The sequence below is a fragment of the Ixodes scapularis genome, unplaced genomic scaffold (genome assembly GCF_016920785.2).
Source record: "Ixodes scapularis isolate PalLabHiFi unplaced genomic scaffold, ASM1692078v2 PGA_scaffold0__279_contigs__length_252992795, whole genome shotgun sequence".
In the NCBI taxonomy this organism is placed as follows: Eukaryota; Metazoa; Arthropoda; class Arachnida; order Ixodida; family Ixodidae; genus Ixodes; species Ixodes scapularis.
Window position 1 is genome coordinate 72,812,147 of NW_024609835.1, and position 17,294 is coordinate 72,829,440.

At 45.9% G+C, this 17,294-nt stretch overlaps 1 protein-coding gene across 1 annotated transcript; it reads right to left on the bottom strand.

The window, feature by feature from the left end:
- Positions 1-424: 424 nt before the first annotated feature.
- On the bottom strand, positions 425-16,972 carry LOC121836955 (trypsin-1-like). Its single transcript, XM_042292173.1, has 6 exons — positions 16,835-16,972; positions 16,505-16,596; positions 16,367-16,445; positions 9,849-10,032; positions 1,154-1,290; positions 425-592 (listed from the first exon to the last, which is right to left on the bottom strand). The coding sequence occupies exons 1-6, from the start codon at positions 16,970-16,972 to the stop codon at positions 425-427; spliced, it is 798 nt and encodes a 265-aa protein (XP_042148107.1).
- Positions 16,973-17,294: the final 322 nt, after the last annotated feature.

Consider the following 17,294-nt stretch of genomic DNA (forward strand, 5'->3'; position numbering starts at 1 on the left):
ACACAGACTATAAAGCAAAGTAAAAATGTCAGGACCAAACTTAGAGCTGGCAACCTTTCTCGCCCTGGTTATCGCTTGCAAGCATGCGAGCGAAACCGGCTGGATGCGTTTCAGCGCTGTGTATCGTCTGCATACTTTGAATGCTGCATAGGCAAAGCACAACTTAATATTAGACCCCTTTCCATCAATACGCAGTGGCGGCGGCCATATTTTGGGCGGCGCTTTGTGCGCGAACTCTGTGATTAGGCCCAAGTTTACGCCGAGCGCTGACGCAGTACTTGTGTCCAAAGCATACTCAACGAGGACGCCCAAGATGAGACAGCAACGGATAATGGACGCAGCAGCTTTTGGAGTTTTTATTGATTTATTTTCAGCCATGTATTTGGGAATATACATTGCTCTTTTTTGGACACAGAGTATGTTGTCACGACTGAAGCTTGGCGATGTTCTCCGCAATCCAGTCAGTGAAGGCCGGCACCCTGACGTAGAAGCCATACGCCGGAGGCCGGGCACAGCCATAGCCGAACGAGACCACGCCAAGTAGGATGAATGATTCGCTTTCCTTCTGCACGGCTGGACCGCCGGAGTCCTCCTATAAACCAAGGCGACGCCGCTGCTTTGTTTCTATTGTACTCCCACAAGGTAATGTCAAACTGTAAGTGATATCGACTAAATTGCTGGCCTACATGAGCTCATGCCATTCCCTGTGTAGCTTTAATTATGGTATACATTTGTGAGATAAAAACAAGAAACACCCTTCCAGTAATTTTTGCGATATGTCCTAACTAGGGTATCAAATACTAGAGATTATTCTTTGCATTATTGTAAAAATATGCTCTACGTACATCCAGTTCACCAATCCAGTTGGGTTGTAGTCCGCATATTCTGACCAATATGTCCAAGTAATCCTATAGCTAATGCGGTACTTAAAGTTTTATTCTTGCAATTAAACCTCATCTAAAGAACAACCTTGTATCAACAAAATCTGATTGATTGCAGTTAGATATGCCGCTCTGTAGCCCGTCATTTGTGTGAAGGGCAAAACGCCGTAGACCCCACTTTGGGAGTTTGATATTTCATTCAAGATGCTTCGGGAACTCTATACTACTGGAAATCGCGCGAGCCAAGCCTGAGCATGCGAGATGTCTCTTACTCTGCACGAGTCTTTTCCAGGGCTCCCGGCGCAGAACATGGTCTTGGAATCGTAAGTGAACTCAGTCTCACTCGCACAGATCTCAGATGATAATACAGGAACTGATACAGCGAGTAAATGCGGAGACTTAGGTCCACCTGAAATAAGATAACTCAAGATTAGATTTCCCTTCATATGAAAGAAAAACGTCCATGAAAATATATTGTTCGCTTTTATACCGAAACTTTAGCGAAACAGAAGTACGTCAGACATGCCTGCCAAGAAATAACCAGAGCTGGCCAAACATCTACCGTAATTCAACATTAAATTTAATTATTCCCTAGCCCTATCGATAAGAGTTTAAAAAACTGGTTTACGTATGCGTAATGTACAGCTGCTGATGAATTTCGTTTCCTCTCGTGGTCTGCAGGAAACTGAAAGCAGCAATCACGTTTGTCAATACAGTTCGATATAACTTTCATGAGATGGGAATAGATTCGAGGAAAGCAAGGACCCCCAAATACCTCCACTAGTAGAATATCAAGGAAACACCAGACTCTGGCAACGATTGAAGGATATCGAGCGTCCAGTCATTGTGGGCTTCCAAATTAAAAGACTGCTCGCCTTTGCTTTATTTTAAAATTTTAAATTGCAAGATTTGTATCTTCTGTAAGTAAGGCTCTTGGAAAAATGGAGGTCCTACGAACGACGAAAATTGTTGTTTATTTTATTCCAGCGAAAACTAAAGTCTGCGTCTTGAGAAACACTCCAAAGGTGAACGATAAATGACAGCAAGCGATGGGAAACCAAGCACGTAAAAAAAAAAAAATGCCCCTCACGGAGACCGGATACTAAGGGAGCGAAATGTTAGTTTTGATTATTTCATTGCTGTTAATCAACAACTTGTCTGACACCCTTATTCAGTAGAGTAAAATGCCGTTGCGGCACACAAGATATACAAATAAAAAATAACAATCAACGAAGTGATAATTCTTTCTCTCCTGCTCTTCTCCAATAAATTAAGCAAATATATAAACGAATGAGTGAACAATTATGCAAAAAAGTGAGATATAATTTAAATTTGCATGCATATATATTAAAATGAACCTAAATTCTTGTGAGTATACGCAAAATCACACCTGAAACAGCGCTGCCATAATGACGCGCAATAAAAAGGCACAACTTTTGGAGGACAAACGGTAGTGTATAAGGTCACCAAAGCAAAGCTGAAAGTTAATGTAGATAAAACATCTCAAGGATATAAACTATACTAGCGGGAGCTCTCTGCTTGGTCAAAAACGCTTGTACGATTCTTGATATAGAAATAGATTTTGCAAGCAAATGTAACCCTAGCGCGAGCTTCAGCAAAGTTTTCGGTATCGCTAAATAGGACTGTGTATTCCGGCCCTCAACAATCGCGGTTATAGAATATTCTATAAAATGTCTGCTACCCGTGATCTTGACTTTTTGGAGTTTGTCTAGCTCAGATAGTAACGTGCTATCCGAGAAAATGCTTTATTTATCAAAATTCAGAACAAACCAACTGCAAAACAGAAAAACATTGAAGACGTTTACAATTTTCTGTAACGCCGAATCAGAGCGCAGCTCTTGAGGAGGAGTAGGGGAGGGTATGCCCCTCTTCTTTTCAGCAATATGTAGCGGGGAAAATTTTCCGCTAAATTTAGATGGCAGTTTTGTATATCTCGTGACGTCACACGTGACGTCCAAGGGTAAATTCAGCGGAATTTCTTTTCGCCAAACTTAGCAGAAAACTTTTTCCGATAAATTTAGCGCCAATATTGGCAATGTTAGATGCGTGTAGCGTCACGCGACTTCACACGTTACGTCATACGTCACGTGCTTCTTATATTGGCGTCACATGTGACGTCACGTGTGACGTCACGAGGGTAACTCTCGTGACCCGCGTAATGGTAAACCTCGCAACCCTCGTTAGGGTAACACTCGTGACCCTCGTAACCCCCGTGAGGGTAAACCTTGTGTGGGTAACCCTCGTGACCAGCGGCGTAAACTTTCCCTTTTTCCGGGGGGAGGGGGGGGGGGGTGGGGCTGGGCAGGCTGAGAAGTTCTCCGGCAGAGGGGGGAGGGGTGCGCGTTACCTTTTCGCCAGCACTGGAGATTGAAGCTAACGAAAGCGCGCTGTGATTCCATTTCCCATGCATTTTGTCAATAAAGGCAACGAAGGCGTTATTTTGTTTACAGGCCATTACTATAGAGGCTCGTTACATGGCACGTGAACGGCGTCTCGGTAAGGATCATGGGTCGGGCCCGGGGGGGGGGGGGGGGGGGTCCTGCGATCCCTGGATCACACCAGGGGGCGGCACGAGCCCCGATGCCTCCCTGAAGTCTACGCCTATGCTCGTGACCATCGTGAGGGTAACCCTCGTAACGTCATATGTGACGTCACGAGTGACCTCATTATGAGAAACGTCCCATAATGCAATACGTGGTTACGACGTCGCCGACGCCGATGGCGACGCCGCTCAAGCCGGAAACGGTCGCCTAAGATCTGCGCTCTAATATATAAAGAGCACATGTCATTCTACTGCGACAACACACACTGCTAAATAATATCACGTCGCTTCTCACAAATTTAACTCTCTGCCCAAGTCACACGCAAAAGTGACACCAAAAGTCCCCCTTTTAATTTCTCTTAAAAAAACCAAACTAAGTTGACTTGTGAGCTATGTTTATGAACGTAGGTCATTCTAGCAAACATACGATTTATTAGAAAAAGAGTATAGTGTTTTCTTTTTGCTTTTAATAAATGGTTAAAAAAAGAAGAAAAAAACATTGTTGAAAGCTTCACTAATCTGGTTTGTGAGGGTGAGTTAGGCAGCCAGGGGGCATAAGATAGGCGGCTAATCTTCACGATAAGTCGAATAATTAAGTACAACTAATTCAATATATTTTGAATTAGTGAAAAGAAACGTATGGTTTCAAATAGAAACTTGCTGAGCATCATCAAAAGCCACTATATGACTAAATTTTATAAATATTCGGGCCGCGTAGGAAGTGCAGTGGTGCGCTAAATTTACCACTCGTGGAATGGCCGCAATGCTGGTGGTGCGAAACCTCAGACGATAAGAGACGGAAAAAAGTGAAGGCTCCAATCCACGTTCTGAAGGCAGTTGGACAGCGAAGTTGTGGTATCACCTGTAACGACTGCCCACTGTACTATAGAACCTCTTTTTAGAAACGCCACCAGGTGGTACTCTACTCTTTGACGCCCTAGATAACTTGGTGTTTATAAAAAGATTGAAAGACGTGTAGATATGGCAATGAGGCCACCTTAACACCTATGTTTGAAATAAAAATGAATCGTTTTAACACTACTTCTCCAGGTGAAGGCCTAAGGAACGAAGGAGTACGAGGTCCGTTAAAATGTATCGAGTATTATTGCAAATCAACTTGGCTCCTCCAAGATGTAATATTGCACAACCGAAGACACCTGTTAAATCTCCAACTTTGTTGTTCATTTAGCATTTATATTTCCCAGCACTGGTGACATAAGCAATCTCAAGAGGCTTACAAAGACGGTGCGACCGGAAGTCGCTTGGGACGCAAGTGGCAGTTTATGTCTGTCAACAGCAAAAGGGTCTATACCAAATGATTGATGAAAGAAAACTAAATGGACTGTACCAAAGCCTTTTAATATTATGAAAGACTTCGTACGCTGAAGTTGCCGCTGCAGCTTATGCAACAGCAATCGTTACAGAGAAATGCATGCCGGGAGCGTTATGTTGTTTTCATCTATCACGTGTTTTTCTGCAAAGTTTATAGGTTTTGGGTGCCAAACCAACGACGGCCATCTGGCACGTCCCAGTGGAGAACTGCGGATTAATTTGTATCATTGGGGACCTTGCGACGCGCAACGGAAAGCACGATAACACTGCACCTTCTCCGTATAAGCCTTATTAGTTTTCGGGCACCTCGGCCAGGATTTGAACCCGCCACATGGGGATCCGTAAGCCGGCGCTTTGCGTCGAAGCCACATAGGTGGTTTATCACGTGGTTTTGGAACTTATTTTTTGGTTTGCTTATTGAAACAAGTGTAAAACAACATAATTAAAGATAAGGAGCGCGCGTGGGTTTTCTTTTGTCTATTTTATCTGTCGACTACTGTTCTGTTGACGGAGACGAAACAAACCGACGAACAAGTCGTATACAGCATTGCTATAAAACGCGCCGGCGAGTTTTAGCACCACTAGCCTTGCGCGTGTTACAGGAACTTTCAGCGCACCACCACGTGGTGCGCTACTCATGCTACTACGCTACCCATGCGCCCCAAATCTTTCTAACATTAGTGATTTAGTTTTTTAGAGCGCAGCTCTTAGGGGCCCGTTTCCGGCTTGAGCGGCGTCGCCGTCGGCGTCGGCGTCGGCGTCGGCGTAACCGCACGGTGCATCATGGGAAATGTCCCATAATGCACCGCGCGAGCCCCCCACCAAGGTCACGTGACCTCGTGGGGGGTCACGTGACCCCCCGAAGTCACGTGACTCCCCTGAGGTCACGTGGCCCCCTCCTCGAGGTCACGTGACCCCCGCCGATGTCGCGTGACCCCCCGATGACGTCATCGTCACTGATGACGTCACCGTCATCCACATCGTCATCGTCATCATCACTGATGACGTCACCGGCATCCACATCGTCATCGTCATCACTGATGACGTCACCGGCATCCGCATCGTCATCGTCATCATCACTGATGACGTCACCGGCATCCACATCGTCATCGTCATCATCACTGATGACGTCACCGGCATCCACATCGTCATCGTCATCATCACTGATGCCGTCACCGGCATCCGCATCGTCATCGTCATCATCACTGATGACGTCACCGGCATCCACATCGTCATCGTCATCATCATTGATGACGTCACCGGCATCCACATCGTCATCGTCATCATCACTGATGACGTCACCGGCATCCACATCGTCATCGTCATCATCACTGATGACGTCACCGACATCCGCATTGTCATCGTCATCATCACTGATGACGTCATCAGTGACGTCACTGATGTCGTCACCGGCATCCGCATCGTCATCGTCATCATCACTGATGACGTCATCAGCGACGTCACTGATGACGTCACCGACATTCGCATCGTCATCGTCATCATCACTGGTGAAGTCATCAGTGACGTCACTAATGACGTCATCGGTACCCGCATCGTCATCGTCACTGATGACGTCATCAGTGACGTCAGTGATGACATCATCGGCATTGGGGGTCACGTGACCCCCAAGGTAACGTGACCCCCCCCCCTGGTTAGTTTAACCCCCCCCCAGTGCCCTTCCCTCCTCCTCCTCAAGAGCTGCGCTCTAATTCGGCGTTACAGGGAGTTGTAAGCGGCTTTCATTTTTTTCTTTGACACTCAGCAAGTGTCTGATTAAAACCAAGTTTTCATATTCTAGAATTACGAAGTTAATGAACACATTTTAGTTCCTTCAGCAGCTTATTAAGGCGATTATCCCCTATGTTATGTCCCCCTGGCCCTGACCGTATAACAGACCTCCACTTATCGTATTAATATAGTGGTATTCACGGGGCGCCATTTGGTTGCTCATTTTTCGCAGCGCTTTCTCAAAACGATGCTCGAGGACAAATTTGTATGGCATTTCAAGAGAAGCGGACACCGTGCCGCATGCTCAGTTTTGATCGGTGCTCAAGTTTCGCGAGCGCACGGGTACCAATAGCTTTGGCTTCATTGCCTGCTAAGAAAGAACCAGTATGCACGTTCAACGTTCATTCCACACAATCACAATCCTTTTTCTTGGGAGTCGACAAATCAGAGCTAGTGTACGGTTCGTGTTGTAAACAACGTACAGTATCATGGCACCCCGTGAACATCCCTCATAAACCTCTCCGAAGCGGAGATCTTGGCCGGTTCCATTTTCGTGCGTAGCGTGTGATTGATTCGTTTTCCGAAGCAATCAACATGCGCGTGAAGGTTGAGGGGATCGCACGCTGGGCTGAAGGCATGGCAGTATTTGAATTGTTTGTTTTTATGTGATTATGACGTTATATCATTCTGGAGTAAACATGACTTTGCAGAGGCGTTTTGGTCCTATTCTGGCCCAGGTATATTCCCGCTAATCTCCACTGATTAAGAAACCTCTTTGATGCGGTGAAATTGCGAGATAAAACCGCACTATTTCCTTCAGTCTTGCCTTTGGAAAGCTTTATGACGTAATTGTGGGATTGAAGCCACCCACCTGACGACAATGGAGCGCGGCTCATTGATTGGATAAGAGAACTGTCTGAGCTCTCGACTTCGGCTCGTAACAATCAATGAATCGCCGGATATTCGGATAGTGGCTCGTGTTCAACCACTGCGATGATAAGAGTAGCTGAACTCTAACAATGCTTGTTCAGCACGCGTTTTCCACTTTGCCAACTTTAGCGTGTGGCTATGATTAACTTTGGCGGCAAAGCACAGGTACCAGGCCACGTGGCCGCTTCTTATGGCTTCAAGTTGTGGGGACAAACGATGCTCATATTTCTCACACATTTTGACGATTGTCATCGCCTGGAGAGGAAAACTGATTCCAGTTTATTCAGTTGTTAACGTTACAGAGTGATTCTAAGTCTTATTTAGACGAAAGTAGTAAAATCGTTTTATTGGCTCCTTTAAGAAATTTGTAAAGCTTGATTCCGCGACACCGAGCCTCAGTGATTTTTGTCCTTGTCGTATTTTTTTTAATATTTTTGTTTGTTTCTAGATGTACTATTTGTCATGAGGAAGATCGGTGGCCGAGCGCTGCAGAACCCAGGGATCATGGGCTCAATCTCCACCCTTGCCTGTTTTGATCTGGATGAGCATCTTATCAGCGTGTGGTCATGTATCACTACTGCGTAGTGCAGGCTAAAGACCCCGGCTAGCGTTTGTACCGCACTAGTTAAATTGATTTTCTACAGCTCAAAGGCAAGTCGCCAGTTGAGGCAAACTAACTTCAGGCTGCCTAAACATACACACAAAAACACATCCTTGCATGGGTACTTGAAAGTTCCTAAAGGGATGCTGCATCTCAACGGTTGTGCCATTCTTCTCTCAGCAATACTGGACTTCTACTGTTCTATCGATATCATAAACCACTGAAACGGAAGATGACCAACCGACATTAAACCCGCGTTGGTGACACCTCTATTTCGTTGCAGCTGAAGTCCACGAGTCACTGTTTTTTTTTTGTTTATGACTGGTTCAGTGATTATATAACACGTGCAGAAACATGAAGAATGTCATGATGGTGCGCTTTTGACGCTGTCTGATTTCTCCCATCATCTCGTTCCGTGGGCATAGCAACACAGTGCTGACTAGAAAGGGCTCTCCCATACCATTGTGACGAAGTAGAGCGACCAGAGCAGGCACTAACAAAACGTAAAAGCAAGTAGTAATTGCATCAAGATACAACTGCCTATCATTATCCTCACATAGAACGAGCTACCTCGAGCGTAAGCATTTACGTCACGCGTTAGCTCTGGCAAAATATCAGTAGTCACTGATTTGGCTTCAAAACTGCTTGACCCCATTTCAGACGGACCTGAACTAGCAACAAAAGTTTCAAGTCATATTATTTTGTTTTCGCGAATTTCTCGAAGTTTCAAACATGGGTCGGGAGCCTGAGATGATCTACTGCTGCGGATTTTGGGGAAATATAGGCGCGTCACAGCTTCCTCCCGATGAGTTACAATACGTTCGGTGGAGTAAAATGAATGCTAGTTATACTCACGCCAGCAAAAAAAAAAAAAAAAAATTAAAAACACGCGCCACTTTTAGTGTTTTTCTGGGAAGCCTGCTTGGAGTGCAATTTATACAAGATCACATTCCCGCAAAGGGTACAAAAAATCAAGTATGTCAAGCTAGAAACCTTATCATAACATTTCACTCCCCGGTTTTCTTATGTTCTCATTGACCACACTTGCATTATATTTTTTTTTTATGAATAAGAGCTTTACAGTCGCACAAATGCGAAACCAGGAATTCTTAAATGTGAGAATCGTGCATCTCGCGTTCCGAGTTTGTGAGGTCTTAAAATATTGTCTTAAAAAAAGGGGGTGGGAGCGTGCAATGATTTATAGACTTCTGTCTAAAAGTTGTGGAAGTTGCCCTCTGACACCTCTTCGGTAAAGAACAGAAAACCGATTTCCTGCGTGTCCTAGTTGTTGAGTAAAAAAAGAAGATCTATATTGGCATTTCTGGCACCCCTCATATGACTCCCAGTCTTCAGGGTCACACATGGTCGCGCTCCTAGTAACGTAATTCGGGGTGCCGTGTAGGTTACCATATGCGCTTTCTCGGAGGGCGCTTCCTCTCCCTCTGTCTGCTTTCATTAGCGGGTGTTATGCCCTAGCTTAGAGCCGCGCGAGGTCACTTAAGCTTAGAGCCGTAGTTCCTTCGGGTGACACTTGTGGATGCTGGAGGGGGAAAAGCTCGACTTTTGCTTTGCAATTATGCAGCGAAATCGCGACAGTTTCTATGAAGGAGAAGCTTTCTCTATCCTCCGGGACACAATAAACAAAGTAAAAATGACCAAATTCAAATTATTTTAATCTTAAAATCAGTGTTCCCCCTCCTTTAAGCAAGCAAAAAAAAAAATTAATGGTTAGTAATCGAGGAGTTAAAACTAACCTCAGCATTATCTCAATAGGCACCAATCGAACAGGTGTAACAACTCAAGACTCCATTACCCTCTGATGTTAGTCCCCAGCCGGTGACTGCAACTTTGCCCTCTAACGGGCGATCCTTGGCGGGAAGACAGACAGCGCCGATGTGTCCCTGGCTCTCGCCAAAGTCAAAAGGCTCAACCAACTTGAGCAGTGCTATATCGCTGGACTGTCCTTCAAGCGACTCGTGAACGGCAAATTTTCGCACCTGCGGGCAGTGACAAAAACGGTCGATTTGTTCTTTAGAATTGTATATATTCGAATTGCAGTCTTAACTGATTAGTTCGATCATCAAAATGAGGTATCGAGAGCCACCGCAAGTGCCGTTAATAAAGTTAGTAACATATCGCTAGCAGACATGTACACATTGCCCCAAAAAGTTAATTAAATAACATTATTTTTTACTCGCACAAAGGGAAGCTGAAAACGTTACTCGTTGCCGATTTTCAAAAGGGATGCATCAGTTTGCCTTAAATTTAGCCAGTTACTTTTCTCGTTATTTTGACAACCGAATACACAATTGCTTTTTGTTTCATAAATGTTTGTTTTTTCTTTAGTAGTCGTTGCTATTAAGCAGTAGCTAACTCTCAAAGTTTTCATCAAATATGATTCCCCGCTTTTTTGAGAATACATCTGAGGCGACGCTCAAGAATCGTTCTACTGACGCGTTTCGTTTTCGCTCCACAAGTTACTCATCAAAAGCAACAGAATACCGTTACTGGTCACTTGGCCTTTAAAGTCACTAAGTACGTTACTCGTTTCTTTTATTCAAATATAACTAAATACGTCACTCGTTACCGAAACAGAACTAGGCAGCAGTAACTCGTTACTAGTAACGTGTTACGTACTTATCGAATCTCTAGTAACGACACCGTTGAAATAGAACGGCCCTATTAGCCCCGAGTAGTTCGCGTGGCGCCCCCTTACGGCGAACCGGGATGACGTCACGGCGAGGAGAGAACTTTTCCCTGACTCGCCCCGCTCGCCCTGTGGAGGCTGTGACGACGCTAGCTGTCGGCGCGCTCGTTTCTGTTAAATTTTTTTTTGCGTGTTTTTCGTAGGAAGTGTGAATTTTTATATGTGCCTTTATTGAGGTATGGCTTGTAGCTACAGGCGAAACTTCAACCAGCATTTTAAGCATGGTTGACAGGGCAGGCAACGCATGAATCACAGCTGGTATATGAAAATAAAGAAAATGGCCACAATTGCAGGATCATCACTATAGATTTACATCTCGCACAATAAATGCTGCTGATGGTCTGGATGAATTGGCAGGTTATGTATAGTATTTTTTTTTTGTAGCTCTGTTTTCAAACAAGATCGCCGAAGCAAAAAAGCTGCATGCTGCTCGAGCAACATGCTAAATACAGTCTGGGCCATGGGGAGAGAATCACAAGTAAGACAGCCCAAGTGCAGGGACAAAGTAAAACAAAAACAAGAAAAAATTATTATATACATTGCTCGCATTTGACCTCTGCTGGATTCGGATAGTATTTCAATGGACTACACGGGTGGTATCTGTGGACTTGTTTATATCAATCCTCAAGTAATGTATCACAAACGTAAGCAAAGGTGTCTAGCTCGTTATTAGTCCCATAAGCCCTAAAATTGATATTTTACTTAAATCGAATTGTCCTGAAGCTAAAATACCAGAAGCTTTTCTCACGCCGACTGTCGCCCTTCACAGGTTCATTTTCTGCTACTAGTGAAACACCTACCACTGGACAGACGTTCGAATGCTTGCTTTTACTCCTGTTTTCCTTTGTTGTCAGAAAGTCCAGCTGTAGGGAGTTTGGAGGCTGAGGAAGCTTTTGGGGACCTGCAGCAGTGTCTGTTTTAATTGGAAATGACAAGTCAGAATAAACGGCGTATTTTCCGATACCCAAGGCTCAAATAAAGAATGTCAGGGAAAAGTATAAACATTCCAAATTACGGCACTATTGCTGTGCATATTTTGCGCAGTTTAATACATTCGGCGGGGGCTATTCGGCCGTTTTTGCTGCTACCATACAAACTAATTTCCAGTAATTGTGCATCTTCTAAGAAATATGCCGGCATCCGTGTATAGACTATATAATTAATTCACGAAGAAGCTACATTTATGTAAAACAACCCTGTTCCACGAGCACTTTAAATATCATCAGACGCAGGGCCTTTAAAACATCTGCGAACCAGCGCATGCAGAGTGGCAGCGCAGAGTCGGGGTCGCAAGCTAATTTGCCGACCACCCAAAGGCCCATGATATAAATGCCACTTAAAATGCCTAGAAAGAGGGATGTAATATCGTCCTAAATCATGAACATGCAAGGAACAGAATTTCAGCGTCTGAAACACTTGCGCCACCGCTTCACCAACCCCTCGGAAGATTGCCTTGTGTCGTGTGGACGGACGGGGAGGTTCATCGGCGGAATCGCCTCCGCCGAAAGCTTTCGGGATTTGTAACCCTATTCTAAAGGTAAAAGGGACGAGCAGGCTTAAAAAATGTACGGAAGCACGTCAATATCGGCTTAACTCAACGTCCTGTACACCGGGTAAACGAAGTTCAGCTCCTCGAAGAACTTTCGGCATACAACGCCAAACCAGGAAACCGGTGCTGGGAAGCGAGCGGATGCGAGATCGCTGAGCGGAGTCCTCCCCCTGACGTCACGGTACACTTCACCCAATCAGGGCGCGGCGACCGCAGCGACGCTTATGTTCGCTCTCGGGGCTAATAACACCCGTTGCTAGCCTCAAGCCAGAGGGCCGAATTAAGCAGAGTTGTTTCGAGCATGTCTTGTTTTCTCAATAAATTTGACTTGTTAAATCACTGCTGATTTACTCTTTTGTCTCGGTATATACAAATGATTCACTGTGTGGTCGGTTTGCCTTGCTGCATACCCGACCCGGAGGAATAACACGGAGCCAACGGTTTCAACAACAAGAAACTACATTTAATTGGACATGGGCAAGACGATTAACATTGTTACCGGCGGCGCTGAGTCCAGCCAGCGACTCCCTGCGCGCCGCCTGTGATGCGCCTTATCAGGGCGGCGCATGCGATGTGCGCGTGGCTGGCGTGACATCGCCGCCACGCGGGAAAAATTCGGCACTTTTGCCTCCTAGGCTGTGTTCCAAAATTTACTAGAAACGACTCCGGAGCAAAGGTTTCGTAGCGTGGCGTTCAAAAACTTACTTGAACATACTTGATCACGTCAGAACTCGCGTTGCAGAAGCGCGTTGTTTACTCCGGAGTAATTACTCACGCTACCCTCCTCGATCGGGGGGTAACGTCAGATCAAATCGAGTAAATACGTCACGTGATCTGCTCTTCGTCTGTTTTCCGCGCCGACAGCCGTCAAAGCTCGCTTGCTCCATTGGTTTTGGTGGCGGACGTTCGAAATGACAAAGAATAGGTGCAGTATGTGTGGTTATTGCGATTTGAATTTTTCATCGCACGAATTGAATGCATTTCATCCGGAACATGCACCTTCCCCGGGAAGTTATACTTGTTATTATCAGAGTGCGAGCGTAAACAGGAGCTTCTCCGCATTCTCGTCCTGGGCGTTCAAGATTGAAAATGTTTGAACGGAATAAATGATAAGGCAGTATTTTTGTTTCCTCCAGAGTCTGTGTAATCAGAGGATAATAACGCGTGTAAAGCTGTGAAGGCTTCGATGATTTTATTGTAATCATATTCGCGTCAAAGCGAACGTCAGTTTCATATCATTTTTGAGAAAGCATCCTCGCGCTGTACCATATAACCGCGTGGAATCAATTTCTGCAAAACATAATCGGTGCAAATTACAATGCTTGGAATATGCATTTAGGGCGTTCGCGCTGATTAATTTTGATATCTAATTGTAAGGACTAAGTAATTTTTATATCAATATACAGCTCAAAAGGAAGATGAGTAAAAGGAGCTGGTGGATCCACCTAAAAAAGGAACGCGTCGTCATTAATACTATCGTCTCTTCGAGTGCTTTCTTCGTGATCTAAAGAATCGTCTGCTATTTTCTGCCACCGCTGCTGTGTTTTTTTGTTTCCCTATCCAAAGACGAAGCGAAACCGCGTAGTATCCAGGTTATTATCGCGGCCGTTCCCAAATCGAGTCGCGGATCGTTTACTTGCGATGTCACGTGGTAGTAAACTCTGACGTAGAAGGCACGTTACTCGGGTAAGATATGGAACATAGCCGTGGTCGGGCAGGCGTTGTAATGGGCGTCAGGGGGTGGTTGGCACTGCTGGGCGGACTGACGTTGCAAGTCCGGTCGACGCCTGCCGGACAAGCCCGATGGCCCGTTGGAGGTCGCGCTCGCCACGTTGGTTGCAGAGCCGTGTATTGGGAGAGTTTGGCCAAAAGGCGGAGCAAAGGCCGCCGCCTGCGCCGAATATCCCTCCCTCCCTCCCCCCCCCCCCCCCCCCCCCCCCCCCCCCCCCGCTTAGAGCGTAAACTAAATTTGTGACACAGCGCGACCAATCAAGAGTTCGCGACGTCACAATATTGCAAACGACATTTGAAGCGTGAAATATTAGCGTTCAATCTCGGTCTCTCTACTCCATCTCACAAATGTCTGCAGTAAAGACAAAGGCACAGGCGAGTGAGTCTAGCTCAGCGAAATGCTTTTGTTTGTACGAGAACTCGTGCATAGGAGGCACTTTCCAAAGCCACGCGCTCGTGCCCATGCCTTTGTCTGCACTGCTGATGTTTGTTCGCTCTCGGACGGCTTGCTAGAACAGCGTCATGAGACTGGCCCAAAGAAAACAGTCCAAAGGGTGAGGCGCGCGAGCGTCTTGAGACGCGGAGTCCCGCTCGGCTCGTGCGCTGGCTTTGGCAGTGGTTTCTTTCCCCGTTTTAGCTGAGATGCTGTTTCTAGCAAGTCGGCTCTGGTTTGGAGCGCACGTTGGTTTATTCTACACTTGAATATTGGCGTGACTAAAACCTCACATGCACAAATTTTCAGTCACCGAGAGCTAAACCTTTTCACTCTAGCGACGCTAAAAAGGCTCAAACTAGTCGTGCCATATATTTAGAGCACACGACCACTGTTTCGCGGCCTGTGGTTGGCCCCGAGATGGTTGCCTATTCAAACCAATGTATGACCAAACTCTCTCAATAAACGGCTCTGGTTGGTTGACGCGCGCGATGCGTTCGGCGTCCGCTCTCCCCAGCTCCTTGGTCAAGTGCTGCATTTCTGCAGCTGTTTGGTCAGCTCCAGCTGTAGCATGAACTCCTTGCTCTTGATCAGGGCTCGGCTGGCGGCCACCTTGATACCCCGCAAGCTACGTAAACTTTTCATCCTATACATGCATCTCTGCCTTGGTAGGACACAGCAGTGGGAGCAAAACTTACGAAAAGTTATCCCAGATTGGTACCCTGGCCAGGTATGAGGCAGGATGTGCTCCGACACGCTCGTAGCTGCTCGGTGTGCCAGAAAGCAAAAAAAAAAATGGTGGTCACCCCCCGGTCTCATGCAACCAATCGTGAGCCAGAGCCTTTGACAGTTTTGTTGCTGTGACGTCATGGGGCCCTTCCAACGTAGTACCCGCGGCAATCAGTACTTGTTCGTAGTAACCGACCACTTCATGAAGTGCGTTGAGTTATTCCCTTTGCGGAAGCTAAATTCGCAAAAAAATCTGGGAGTGTCTACTTGAAACATTCGCTAGGTTGGGCTTTTCAGCACAACTTGTAAGCGATAATGCCTCCTACCTAACGAGTAAGGTGTTCGTGGACGCCTGCGCGGTGCTGGAAATTAAGTACAAAAAGCTTTCCCATACCGCCCGCAAGCAAACATCACAGAAAGGGTAAATCGGAACCTTAAGATGATGCTAGTGGCCTACACTGACCGCCACAAGGACCGGGACAGGAAACTGCCGGAGCTTGCATTCACAACCCGTACGATCACTAATCGGTCAATGGGTCTTACTCCTGCCCAATTGAATTTCGGCAAGGAGCTCGCGTTCCCGCTTTTTAGCAGTCTCCTTTCTACCGAGTCTGGGGTAAGGCTTCGCCCCTCCGTGAAGTTCGCAGAGGAACTGCGAAAGCGCTTCTTTGATAACCTTCAAGAGGCCCGAGAAAATCTCGACGTCGCCCGATCGCAGCAAGGCAAACCGACCACAACTGTTATAACACAATCCTTACCAAAAAGTATTTGCAGCTACGCTCGCTTTCTCCTCTAGTATCTTAGCAAACAAAAAAAGACGGTTATTTACGGAATGTTCCTAATTTTTCGAGTCATCTGTTGAATCAGGCTATATGTAGGAGCATCTTAGGTTAGGTTTGTGCCATTTTATCAAGGCGTACACATTTCAAACGCTAAAAGCATCATTCTTCCTTCAACGATAAAATCTTTTAAAAACTACATCGCGAAGAACGTTAATAATGCTCAAACTTTTTTTTTTTGGTTTTTGACGTGACGAGTATAGAGCAAATACAACTTCATCTTTGGTGAAGAGTGTGGATAATGGACTCTCAGTTATACAATATCTCTCGAGTGAAAAACCTCGAAACTTAATGCACACTGTAAATGAAAATGGTGTCATTTGTTTAACGGTATGATACTTACATGGCGCACTTGGCTGTAGTCGGGCGGGTTATTGAGGTCCAAAATTCCAGCCTGGACTAATATATCCGCTGGACCTTCCCTAGAAACGAAAGTGCGACGCTTGTGACATTTTTATCATAAACCAGAGCGTATACGTACCCTCGTAGACAATGCGCAGCGGTCACAACGATATCCGGTTCGATGATAGATCCCCCACAAAAATGAGACCCCGATGTGTTCTGGAGAGCCACCTGCAATGGAACAGAGTGCGGGTGATAGCCTTTTGGCTAAAAGCACCTCCACCTCCGAGCCCCTACACACACATTCACATACAAAAAAGATTCCATAATCTGAGTTGTTCTTAAAAAGGTACAAAAAAGCACTCGTTTGCCCGGTTCGTCCTCATGATGTCGACACGATGCAGGTGTTACATACGTCCGAAGTCAGATCGCATACGAGGGACAGGAGGACGGCACCTCAACGCCTCACCTCGGGTACAGCCTGATGCTTCGGTTTATACATGACCGTTCTATGCCAAATCGTGTGTATTTTGGTTTTATGAGCCACCTTGTTGAGGTAGACTTCGGCGCCCAAATTCAATGCTACCAATGCCAACGGTTTGGACATATCGAAGAAAACTGCAGGAACAAAAGATGTTGCAAGATGTGTGACGGCCCACATCACCACAAACACTGCAACTATCGCTCTGAAGCAAACGGCGCGAACTGCGGATGTTCTCATGCGACAACATATGCACGGCGGCAGCAAGATAGCTTCCGCCGTGCTAAGGAAACAGGAAATACTGAACGGCCGTGTCCCAGTCGTAGATCGCCAGCTCGGAATCCAGAGACGGTACTCCTGCCTGAATCACCAAGTCAAACAGAATTATCGACGCCTAAAAAAGAACGGACGTGCTCAAATATTTTGCAACGATTTTCGAAGAAACGGG

Bases quoted from the DNA above. Each gene is read 5' to 3' on its own strand.
- LOC121836955 (XM_042292173.1), bottom strand. From the start codon at position 16,972: ATGTCCAAACCGTTGGCATTGGTAGCATTGAATTTGGGCGCCGAAGTC. The intron at 1,291-9,848 runs GTAATGGAGTCT...ATCTTATTTCAG, and splicing joins CTGGGGACTAACATCAGAGG to GTGGACCTAAGTCTCCGCAT. The intron at 593-1,153 runs GTAAGAGACATC...CTTGGTTTATAG, and splicing joins CTGGAAAAGACTCGTGCAGA to GAGGACTCCGGCGGTCCAGC.